The sequence below is a fragment of the Vombatus ursinus genome, unplaced genomic scaffold, assembly GCF_900497805.2.
Source record: "Vombatus ursinus unplaced genomic scaffold, bare-nosed wombat genome assembly UNPS02014863.1, whole genome shotgun sequence".
Lineage (NCBI taxonomy): Eukaryota > Metazoa > Chordata > Mammalia > Diprotodontia > Vombatidae > Vombatus > Vombatus ursinus.
The window spans coordinates 6,834,914-6,847,536 of NW_020954641.1; the positions used below are offsets into that span (position 1 = coordinate 6,834,914).

At 37.4% G+C, this 12,623-nt stretch overlaps 1 protein-coding gene across 1 annotated transcript in view; it reads right to left on the reverse strand.

Moving 5' to 3' along the window:
* The window catches only part of CREBRF (CREB3 regulatory factor), a 47,644-nt gene that overhangs the window by 11,014 nt on the left and 24,007 nt on the right, over window positions 1-12,623 (reverse strand). Inside the window, exons 3-5 of the mRNA XM_027841792.1 lie at window positions 7,982-8,107; window positions 5,598-6,684; window positions 45-239 (exon numbers count right to left, since the gene is read on the reverse strand). Of these exons, the coding sequence (XP_027697593.1) occupies window positions 45-239; window positions 5,598-6,684; window positions 7,982-8,107 (1,408 nt within the window). The remainder of the gene's footprint in view (window positions 1-44; window positions 240-5,597; window positions 6,685-7,981; window positions 8,108-12,623) is intronic.

Here is a 12,623-nt window from a genome sequence, read left to right on the forward strand (position 1 = left end):
CCAGAACTAGTGGTACTAATTACTTGACAACAATCCCCTCTTACCATGATGCAAGCCATTTTTTTGATACATATTACTTGGCAAAGTGTCTCTGTTCCATTCAGATGGCCTTAGCATCCTCTCTTGTTGTGATGGTGTTAGTTGTTCACTATACTCCCAGAAGTACCTTCTCTTGCCTCTCTTCCGCGAAGATACTGAAGTCATCTCCTTTAAGTCTTCGACTGAGTCATTTTCATAACCTTAGGGGAAAAACCAAAATCTCAAAATGTGAATAGTACTAGTTAACTTCAAGGAAAAAACACACAAAATTTCAGGACTCAGGGAGTTTGTTGGTTTTCTTTAATGTAACAGATAAACTATTATTCTATCTGTAACTTGCTAAATTAAATTCCCTTTAGTCTGTAAAAAGGCACTGTGCTGGACACAAGGGATACAAAGACAAAAAAATGAAACGTTCACTGCTCCCAAGAAACTTCTATCCTACTAGAAATCTAAGCTAAGGATGCTAAGCACAGATTGCAAAATAACATTTAATATGGAAAACTACAACTTTCTAAAACTGCAATGATTAATAACAAAACAAACTAATCATACCATTCTGGAAGATCTGGGCTTCTCTAAGGTGTTGGGGTTTTTTTAAACTACTCTCTAAAATGCCAATCAAGCAGAGTCTTAAGAGAGGCTAAACCCTAGAATGTCAAGAGTAATGAAACTTTTTTTTTAAACCAATCTATAGTGAATTCCACTATTTTCCTGACTTGTAACATAATAAAAAGTTTACTGAAATTCAATGACAGCAGAATTGGGTAAATTTCCATGATGACAGACTGCTATGAAGAGTTTCTGGGGGTAACACTATTGTTCTCTCCAAACCTCCTCCTAGAAAATTACAGAAAGTACCTATAAAGTTAATCGCCCACCCTGCTTGCTTGTTGTCCTTGAATGCAACCTTCACTAATAAACCAACTCCAAAAAGGGATTCTTTCTTTATTGTACAATTTGAGTGTTTCACAAAGAAAACAAAATAAAAATCAGAGCACTAATACCATTCCCAAAACATATGGGTTGATAAGACTTTTATTTACCTATTCTACTTCTGCATATTCATCCCCTCCTTCTCTATTCCTACTGTCACCATTCTAGTTACAAGCCCCTATTATTGTGCCCATACCTGTACTGTTAACAATAGCCTCCGTGTAGTTTTTCCATTCCTCTTTCTCCCCATTATCTATTCTTCATAACACTCTTAGAGGAATCTTCTTAATACATAGACCTGATCTTATCACTCGTGCTCATAATTTTCACTGGAAAAAAAGTCATTCAATAATGTGGATACAGTGTGTGTGTATATAAAAGTGTGTGTATATACACGTGCATTCATTAATGGAAAAAAATCATTCAACTGATATATGCCCTTTTACCCAACAACAGTGCTACTAGGTATATATCCTCAAGGAGATTAAAGACATAAAAAGTTCCATAGGCAGAAACATTTTTGTAATAGCAAAGAACTGGAACTGGGGAAATAGCTGAACAAATGTAATATATGAATGTAATCAAACATGATTGTGCCATAAGAAATGATGAATGTGAAGAAATTAGAGAAACTTGGTATGACTTGTATAAACTGGTGTATAGTGAAGTAAGCAGAACCAGAAGAAAAAAAATTGCATGATGACCATAGCAATGTAAAGGAAAACACTGAAAGACTTCCAAATTCTGATCAATGTAATGTCCAATTGTGACTTTATAGGACTTGATGGTGTAGCATGCTCTGGGATTGTCAGCACAAAACTAGGAGATGACACATTCAGAAGAAGGAATATAATGGCCCAGTGTGGGGACGTGTTCAGTTTGACTTCTCTGTTACAGGGTAGAGTAGGTTCTGTTGGGAATCATTGGGAAATAACAATGATAAAATAAGTTCTAAAAAGAAAAAAAAACTCTCAAATATTCAGTTTCTCCCTAACTGTCCAACTGAGTAAATAATATTCAGACTTCCCTGGCTGGCATCCAAGAACTTTTATAGCTTTTCAGCTTTACCTCTCATAACTACCCTGATATACTTTATGCTGCAAACAAGACAGCCTGAGTCTGCGCACTAGGACACAGTGCTCTCAACACACCCATGCTTTGACTCATACTGTCCTCATGCCTAGAATGCCTCCCCTCTTCTCCTCTTCACTCTCACTTATTTTTTTTTTGCAAGGCAATCAGGGTTAAGTGACCTACCCAGGGTCACACAGCTAGTTAAGTATCACATGTCTGAGGCCGAATTTGAACTCAGGTCCTCCTGACTCCAGAGCCAGTGCTCTATCTACTGCACCATCTAGCTGCTTCTCTTACTTATCTTTAAAGGTGAAACTCAGATGCCATTTCCTCCCCTCATCAACCACTGATGGGCTTAAGGAAGAACAGAAAGGCTGAAGATGCTGCACTATGACATAAGGAATCAAAACTGGGCTGGGTACCCTGTAGGGTAGAGTGGGAAGAGCTACTTAGCTACATATCCTAGAGCTGCTCATGACAGCTCTAAGATCTAATGTTTCACAGCCAAGCTTGCCTTTGCCCAAACCAAGGAAGATGAGGACTTTGGAAGCACCATTCTTTTCACTCAGGTCAGTATACTTTACACGTTACTTATTATTGGGCACCCCATTTTCTACCGCCACAAATTTTACCACTCCTCATTTGACCTTGCTTTCTGGCAAAATATCATTCTGGTATGTTGCATCTATCAAGTTAGAAAATACCAGTGTTAGAATTATAGAAAATACTATATAGGAGACACACTTCCATCTGACATGGTCAGTGAAAGCAAATCAGCCAACCATTTGGCTGTAATAAATTTTTAAACATCATTCCAAGAACAGATCTTTAAATTGCCTTTGATAGGAATAATTTGCAGGGAGTAAGTAATATTTGAGGGGAAAGGGGAAACACAAAATGCTTGAGAAGCCAGTAAATAGTGATTACAAAGTAAAGTTTCACTTTAGTACCTAACCCAAGCCAACATGCTTGGACCCATGACTCCAGTTGTGGCTCCAGTTGTGGGCTGGCTACTGAATGAGCTCTATGTAATATTGGGAGCAGATCCAGAACAGGGACTGAAACTCTATTCTCAACCCCATGCCCCCTCCACCCCTTAAGTTTTTAAGCTCATGAGCTGGTATAGCCATCGGCCAAGAAACAGCATCAAGTGACCTAGTCACAAAAGAGCCTTTGTAAATTGGTCAAGAACACCACAAATTAAACCAATCAACCCACCCCAAATTGGCACACTTCTGTTTCAAATATTTCCTTCTGCTTCTCTCCAGTACTTCATTTTTGGGCTCCTAAAGTTGTTTGTTTAGTTCTGTATAAATGGAAGGTATTTTTTAAATTTCATTATTCATATTTGCTAAAGCCCAAATAATACCATAATTTTTACTAATCAAGTCAATTGTTCATTTTCACGTGTCAGAAATGTCTACATAACTCAAACCAAATCAACTGGAAACAAGAGAATTAAATGCCCCTTTAACATTCAGCATTGTGTTAACAAGGGACAAGATGAGAATTTGATCCCCACAAACACCAGTTACCTCTATTCTGTTCCACAGTCACAGCCTGCTTGCCTAAGCTTACCAATTGCTTCACAAATAAATGTTGCTGATTACAGGAGGGTCCAGTCAAGAGACTGTGAATGGATGAGAGAAAACGTACCACCAGCTCTGGTTAAACAATTCAAAATACATACTCTTTTGAAGGAACCTAAGTAGCATAGCTGTCTTTATTTAGGACCCATGGCCATTCCTGAGGTGGGTGTAAGGGTCTGAGGCAAAGCACACTGTGTGCTCCTTTCTTCTTTCCTTCCCAAGTATCTTTTAACATGTGAAATCAAGAACATTAAGGGCAATGTTGAAAGAGGAAAGAAATCACAAGGTGTAACACAGCCTGAGTGGGGAGTGCACACTGAAGCAAAGAAGGGAAGTCCTACTGGATTTGCTCTGATGATCATAACAGGGTTTTGTCTTTTTTTTTTTAAAGAGAGGCATAAGGGATAGGATGCTAGAACTGGAGTCAGGAAGACCTTGGTTCAAATCCCATCTCTGTCTGACATAGCTGTGTAACCAAAGGCAAGTCATCTTACCCCTCTAAGCCTCATTTACATCATCAGTAAAACCGGGATAATAATGTCTGTCTTGGTACCTACTTCACAAGGTTGTTGGGAAGATCAAATGAGAGGTTCTGCACATGCTTTGCAGACCTTTAAGTACTATATAAACATAAATTATTATTATTATCATCAACTAACAATGTCACCTTTTCCTCCACCCTCCTTTTTCTCTTTTCCCCAAAACACAAAGCTTAGAACAATCATTCTCGTTCACTATATGTCAGAGATCAATCTGGTCAGTCCCCATCAGCATTCAAAATTAGTTTCCCAACTAGTAAGTCCCCTGAGTCATGCCAGAGATCAAAATTATCAGAGAGAACATGAACATTTTTCATACTGATAAGCAAAAAAGAGAACCACTATTTTCCATCCCCAAAATACAAGGATCCTAAAATATGTCAAAACAAGTCTTATTCTTTCACATCTAAAGTTGAAGTTCCTATGCAGAATGACTTGGTTGTCTCTAATAAAAGGTGAAACATCTGGGTAAAAGAAACCACTTCTAACCAAAAGGTTAGAAGGAAAAAAAAAACAACCGCCGAACCAGAATACTGAATACCAATGTTTATACTAACTAAAATTCCAGGAATTTGCTCCAAAAATTAAGAGAGTAAAGATAATATTAAAAACAAAGAGTATCCTTTGAATATTACATTTTTAAAGTTCTTTTGAACTGATTGTTATACCTTGTGCAGAATACTATTTTAAGTTTTTATGAAACAACTATTTATTTAATAAATTTACCAAAATAAAAAAAAAGTAAGACACTGGGATGATTTTCATTCCTTTCTACAATTTTTAATTATGTCTTTCAGCAATGTCATTTTCATGCACAAGATTTACACACCGAAAGCAGTAGAACATCTCAAGGCTAACTTTCCTTCTTTTTCCCTTTTCATGCCCAGGTAATACACATAAATTATTTTTTAAAATCTGTCCCTAAAAGATACTTCATTACCTTAAGCCCTTCCCCTCCATTTGTACATTCTCATTCAAAAAAAAATATCCTGCAAATGAAAACTGCAGCAGAAGCAAAAAAAAACTCCCTTTATTTTTTCATAAATGAGAACCACATGGGCATGAGTAGTTGAAACTGACACCAAGTCAATTTAGGGACTCCTAACTTATCTCCACTATACTGGAGGGACACATCCAGAAATAAAATTACTTTCATGCCATGGATTCTTGGCCTCTTTGGAGAGGTAATGAACAAGGTGACAAACCAGAATGCTTGATGTAAAATAAACTAAGAATTGGCCCTAAAGCATTAGCTATAGTACATAAGCAGATAACTATTCTGAAGCTACTTATAGTCAAAATGCCATGCCACTGAGCTTTTCCAGTCCCCAAACTAACAAGGTAAAGAAATCACCCCAAGAAAAGTTTTCTCTTTCAAACAATTTTTAAAAGCTCTGCTAGTCTACAATTTTTACAATACCTGGTTCAGAGAAAGTGTCACTAATATCATCATCCTTGTCATCCTCATAATCTTCTTCCTCCTCTTCTTCCTCCTCATTTTCAGATAGTTCATGTTCACTGCCAAATCCTTCATCATGGTCCTCATCATCAACATCATCTTCATCCTCTTCATCCTCTTCAGGGTTGCATTTGGCTTGTTGCTCACCCAAGTTGTCGGAAACAAAAAGAGAATAATTGTGCTCTTCTTTTTTCTGGGATGGATCTGAAACTGATGTGCTGGCAGAAAGGCTGCTGCTCTCTCCTGACACAATTAACCCTGTAGCCTCCTGGGGAGGAGGGCTGAGAAGTAGTTCTTGGGTCTCTTTAAAAGGCAAAGTAGGAGTTATGTGACTCTGAAGCGTATCCATTCCTTTTTTTTCTTGTCTCTTTGCTACAGCTCCACAATAACAGGTATTTTCCTTTGCTGCATCAGCATGAACCTGGCTCAACAAGGGCCGAGTCTGCTGAACTGGATTGATCTTTACCTTTGCCTTTTTAACATAGTCTTTACATTCAACATGAAAATTCACCTTTTCATTATGATACAAGTTGGTCTTCACCATGATTTGTGTGCTTGATGTAGGTTTGCTTGCCTTTTGGACACAGTCTGACAAAGGAACCTCAGCCTGAATAGTCTTAGATGAGCATACTGGGGCAGCTGCTCGGCTTGCTATCTTTTTCCCAGGTAATGAAGAGGTCAAGGGGTTCTGTTTGACACTAAAAAGCAAGTCAGGATAATAAAGGGAATCAGATACTGGCTGAGAATCCTCACTATTAAGTTGGGCCAAAGTTGGAGTTTTACTTATGACCTCTTCATCTTGGTAGGGACTAGAAAAGTCATCAAGACCCAGGTAATCCACTTCTTTTGTTCCCCAGATGTCACAGCTAGTCAGTTTAGTATACTTTGTTAGGTCTTCACAGTATGTATCCCACTGTTCCCAGTTTGAGGTTAAAGCAGCCTCATTATCCAGGACATCTGTGTAAGTCTCCAGATTTTCAACATCTTTGCACTCCTCCAAAGAAAGAAAGTTGTCTCTGGGATTCTGTTGGTAGTTCATTTCTCTATCCTGAAAAGGAAAATGGGACAAAAGAAATAGCACCACATTTTAAGGAAAAAAAATACACAATTCCCCATTCTCCTTCCTCTTATTTACATCTGCCATACTAATTTGATTTGTTTTACTTTAAGGCAAAGCCACGTATATACAATTCTATATAATTTCCTTGCTTTTATGTATTTTTAAAAAATAAGGAAATGTGTCACACTTAAGTGGTTCTTGGTGCTCGAATTTTTAAAATATTCTTCCTTCAAATCTAGAGTATGGCTCAAATATCAAGGGCTCTTGGTTTTCTACTATAAATGCTTCCCATGAGGGATCTATGATGTCACAAATATGGTTATTTCTGCCACCAATGCATCTCATAGTTCTTCTACACTTTAACAGACTGTCTTCATGAGTTTCTATAGCTAAAAATATTCATCACCTGAAGTCTAATCTTTCACTGACAAACCTCTCCACACTTGGCTAGGCTGGTCCTCAGACAACAAGCACACAGGTTGTCACTTGGACTGTGCTCAAAACCTTTCCAAAGTAGTAAGACCTGAGGGATGCTACATTACACTGACCTAACCTTTGATAACTCAAGGTTACCTTCATGCCATAATGAGGCACTTAAAGATTTCAGTGGACATACTATAAATACCACCATTGAAAAAGGTTTGTTTTTTCTGGTTCCTTTATACTTAAAAAAAAATCGGTATCTCTTTAGCAGCAACCACAGCAATGTTGCATAGCTCATCATGGAAAACTAAGCTGTCTTGTTAAGAGGGAACTTAAACAGAAGCAAAAATAAGATCAAAGATAGTTGAAACCTAGCCAGGATTAAGGCTCAGGACATAACCTTGATTCTCATGCCCAAATGCAGATACAACATTCTTGCTGTATGATTCAACAGTAACAATATTTTTCTTATTTAAAGTGTCTAGTTTCCTCACCTAAATATAATTGACAAACCTATTCAAATATCACTTTTAACTGCTATTTTTGTCTAACTCTCTCAACCTCATACCCTTGAATATTAAATAATGCTATACTCTCAGTTTTAATCACTGTTATTTCTTCATTTGCCAGCTGGATCTTAATGGCCTTATGTGACTTTTCAACAAATATCTTTCCTTAGTAAATTCAAGAGGTTTATACATAGTTCTAAAAAGCACTAGAATCAGGCTTATTAGAATCAAAATTTACCTCACATTCATTCCCTACTAGCTTCTCAATTAAAACAAAGCAAACAAAATGCCGCAACCAAAATATACACACATGTTAAATCAATTAAAATAGAACCCAAGAAAGTATCACTTACCAGTTCATACATGAAGTCTGGATCTGAACTGTTTGCTAAGAGATCTGTGCTCATTAGAGTCTGTTCTGAAAACGTGTGGCTTCGAAAGGCATCCCCAAAAGGCGGGTCCATTCCGCTTACACTAGGCTGAAATGAAATTATTTTATTTCATTTAAAAAAACTGAAGTCTTTAAGAACTCCTATTATCCTCCTTTAAAAAAAATCAATGGTTTACCTGCCCTTTTAAAAGTATTTTCTAACAAACAAAACTTAAAAGGCCTTTGTTTATCTAACTCAATTTACATCAGGTGACAATTAAAAAAAGTAATTACAAATTGATCATTGCATCAGAAACTGCAATGGTTAATGGCATTAAACTTGAACCACCAGAAGACTATATATTCACCAAAGAGGATCACAATCTATGGGTACTCAGCAGGTGCTATGTATGCAACTATGTATAGTGAAAACATTTTGTAACAATAAACTCTACTAAGAGATCTTTTCTGTTCTAATTTCCTATAATGGGAGAGTTCCCCATTATTTCTGAGGGAATGAATAGATTATCTAGAGTCTCTTGAAACAGGAATTTTCATTTTGCTTATAGAGGAGCAAAAGCCAAGATTTCTATACGTGGAATGGGAATCACAAGACAGTTTTGTCTTGGTAATAGCAGTCTGGGATGAGGGTGGGAGAGAAGAGTTATTAGCATTTTGTAACAGGAGTGTCCCTCAGATTTTTTTTTACTGTCACACTATATTAGTAGCAACTAATAGGTCACTTCAGTCACATTGCCCAGTACTAACAGTTTGGGCCCCTGAAAAGTATAGCAGCTGTAATAATTCATCATACCTTAGGAGCTGCCTCTTTTGACTCCACATAAAAGCACCTTATAGTTTCTATCCTGTTATTATATCAATGTCACCCATCTCTCCTGGTTAGAAGAGGAGAAGAGTGTAGAGGGTTGGAGGGCAGGAGTGGAATAAAGCAGAGAAGCAGATCATTAGAAGGGGAGTACATTAGTAGTTTAAATAACCAAAATAGGAACAAGCGTGGTTTATTATAGTTACCATTTATTGGTTCAGTGGTTGCCTCCAAAACAAAACTGACTGGTTCAAAAGCAATCCCTATCATTTTGCTCAAACACGCACAATCACTTTTACCTACATTGTGTGCTTTTTAAAATGCATGCAATGAAAATGTTTAAAAATAGCTTTACGTAGGTGATCAAAAGCCAAGGGATATTTTTCAGATGACAATGTGAAGAGATATTTCAGTTAATTAAGTCACCTATAACCTCTGTTTTTCTGAGATTGGCTCATGGCAACTGAAGTGGTATACCTAGTGGTAAGGAAGATGGTTCCCAGTTGTTGTTTCAACCACAAGAGAAGAAAGTGTCCTTGGCCCCAGGAACCAGGAAACACTAAACTTTATGCTTTGTAAAATAATCTACTACTAACTGAGGTTAGCTCTAGCCTCTCCTACCTGTCCTTTATTTTGAAGGATGATGATGCTATATGTCTTGATGATACTTATTTGAATGGGCAGATGTAGAGACATATTGCATATAAGTAAGGTTAGCAAAGAAAAATTACTCAGAAGAGCCTTATCTCTGAGGTGACAATCTTAACGCTGGAAAGGAACCTCAGAAGATATCTAGTTCAATCTATACCTGAACAAGAATCCCCTCTAAAACCTTGCCAAATATTTACTCAGGCTTTGCTTTAAAACTTATACTGGGGGGAGAGGAGGTCCCACTACCTATCAACGTAACCCATTCCACTCTGTAAAAGCTCTAATCGCTAGGAATCTTTTCTTACATCAAGCCTAAATTTGCCTCTGAAATTTCCACCAATGGCTACTTAGTTCTGTCCTCTGGGGACAATCAGTACAAGTTTAATACCTGTACCACAAGATGGGGCTTTAAACATTTCAAAAGGGCTATCAAAGCTCTCCACAAATATTCTCTTCTCCAGGCTACACATCCCCAGTTCCTTCAACTGAGCTCCACTTAGTACAATTTAAAGATCCGTTACTGTCCTGGTTGCTCTCCTCTGGACTCTTTCCAGGTTATCAACATTCTTCTTAAATAGTGCCCAGAATGGAACATAATACTCTGAATGTGGTCTAATTAGGAGAAAATACAGCAGGACTATCAATTCCCTTATGCTTCTCTTAGGTAGCCTAAAGTTACATTAACTTTTTGGGCTACTCTATCACATTGTTGACTCATGTTAAATTTGAAGTCCACTAAAACTCCCAGAACTTTCTTCAGACAAACTGTATCTAGTTATTCTTCCTTCATCTTGTACTTAGAACAATGATTTTTGAAAACCTAAATGTAAGACTTCATAATTATTCCTATTAAATTTCCATTTATCAGATTAGTTCCTCATTTCAGTCTATTGAGACTTTTTTGGATCCTAACTCCCAACATGTTTGCTCTCTCCTCCTAACTGTGCAACCTGCAATTTGGTTAAGCATTCCATTAATACATTTATCTAAGTCATTGATAAAATCATCAAATAGTATAAGGCCATTCTACTAGAAACCTCCTAAAATGACATTTAATGGCTACTGAGTCCTGCCATTTAACCAGTTCTGAATCTGCCCAAATACTAATGTCTCAACCACATCTCTTGAATATAAGAACATTAAAGATTTTGCCAACTGTGTTTCTAAAATCTAGGTGAACTATATATCTACAGCATCAGTCTAATAAGTAGGTCAAAAAAGGAAATAAGGCTAATCTCAATGATATGGATGCTCCTTCTAATGATGCAGGCACCATCCATGACTGCTCATCCTATGCAACTCTTTTCCTTTTCCTAACAGAAGTTTGCCACACGACTCCTGTCAATGAGCAAGCCTTCCTTGCCATTTCCCAACACTGTAAAGATATTAATGGAGAATATTAGCAGTATACCAGTTTTCTCTTTCTCTTTCCACACAAACAGCCCATTTTCATTTTGTTATACATTCCTCTGATGACATCATTGACTCCAGTTGCTCTTTCTTGTAGTTCCTTCTGTTGAATTGAAATCTGCTCCCATCTGCCTTCTGGGTAATATTCAGGTTTAATGCTTTGGAGACTGTAGTGTTCCTCAACATGTACCCATACAATAAAAAAGGTAGAACGCTAGTATTAAAAGTCTTTGTTTTTTGTTCTTGAAATTGGTCTTTGTTTTTGAAAGAGGTATGGAGTCCTTAGAGGAATTTTGCAGTTTCCTGAAGGTAATTCAGATTTCTCTTCCTATCCAATTCTAAGAGGTCTTTGTATTTACTGACCAACATATGCTGATGGATGAGCTCGACAGGTTGTCAACTGAACTACATGTCATGACTGGACAATAGGCATTCTTCATTCACTTGGTTTACCTATGTAGATGGTTAGACCAAAGTCTTTTGAGCTTTCTCCCAGGATGCTCAGCAATATTCCAAGGCTTGCTGTGACCAGCACAATGTCATCCACAAACAGAGGTATCTAGAGGACCTCACCATGCACAAGGAATACCTCTTCAATTTGGATTCTTCAATGGATCCCCTCCATGAAACCGTTGAACACCTTTGATGTATCCCTGTTTTGTATCTTGCCTGATGTTAATATTAGAGGATTTCTGAACGTTATCCTGAATAATGCTGATATATGGGTGGTAGACATCTTGTTGGGAGAGAGCCTTTAAGGTGGCATTTTGCTTCACCAAATCAAATACATATAATCAACAAACAAGAAGAATAGTGGAATCTTGTATTCTCTGTATCTTTCAGTCAATTTGTGATGGTAAAGACACAGACTTCTGTTGAATACCATTTGTGAAATCCTGCCTGTTCCATATGAATACTTCATCAAAGATGCATCCAAAGCATACGTTGATTATTCTCATAAAAATTTTATACAGATGGGAAAGTAGGTATATTAATGTTCTCTCAGTCACCTTTTTTTTAGTATTAATAAAATCTGAGATTTTTTCCCCATACCTTTAGTATCTTTTCTTCTTTCACATAGCCTCAATACATTCACAACTGTGTTGATCTCCTCTGTGTATATGTGATCTAATCAGCTCTCTAGATTAGTCTGATGACCTGTTCATGACATCACGTTGGTTTTATGAGATCACTGCTTTTCCAGGACCATCCCTTAAGAATGCTCCAAAATTTCACCAGCAATCAAAATTAAACTCACTAGCCTACCATCTAAAACCTCAATCTCCTCCATTTTTTGAAAATCAGTACAACATTTGCCTTTCTCCAGTCCGGCACCTACCCTGTTTTCCATAGTTTTTTGTTGTTGTTGTTTTGTTTTGTTTTTTGTTTGTTTGTTGCTGAGGCAACTGGGGTTTAAGTGACTTGCCTAGAGTCACACAGCTAGTGTGTCTGAGGCCACATTTGAACTCACCTCCTCCTGACTCCAGGGCTGGTCCTCTATCTATTGCGCCACCTAGCTGTCCCTCCATAGTTTTTTAAAGATCATTAACAGTGGTTCAGCAAACACCATTGTCAGTTATTGCAGTTCCCTGCGATATAGCTCATTTGGACCTGGCGACCTGCCCTCTTGCTATTTTACCATTTACTTTGAATTTTCAAGCCCCTATTATAAGCCTTTTCAAACCCCATCCTTTCTTGTCTGACAGACAAGTTGAGCAGTTCTACCTTCTTTATCCTC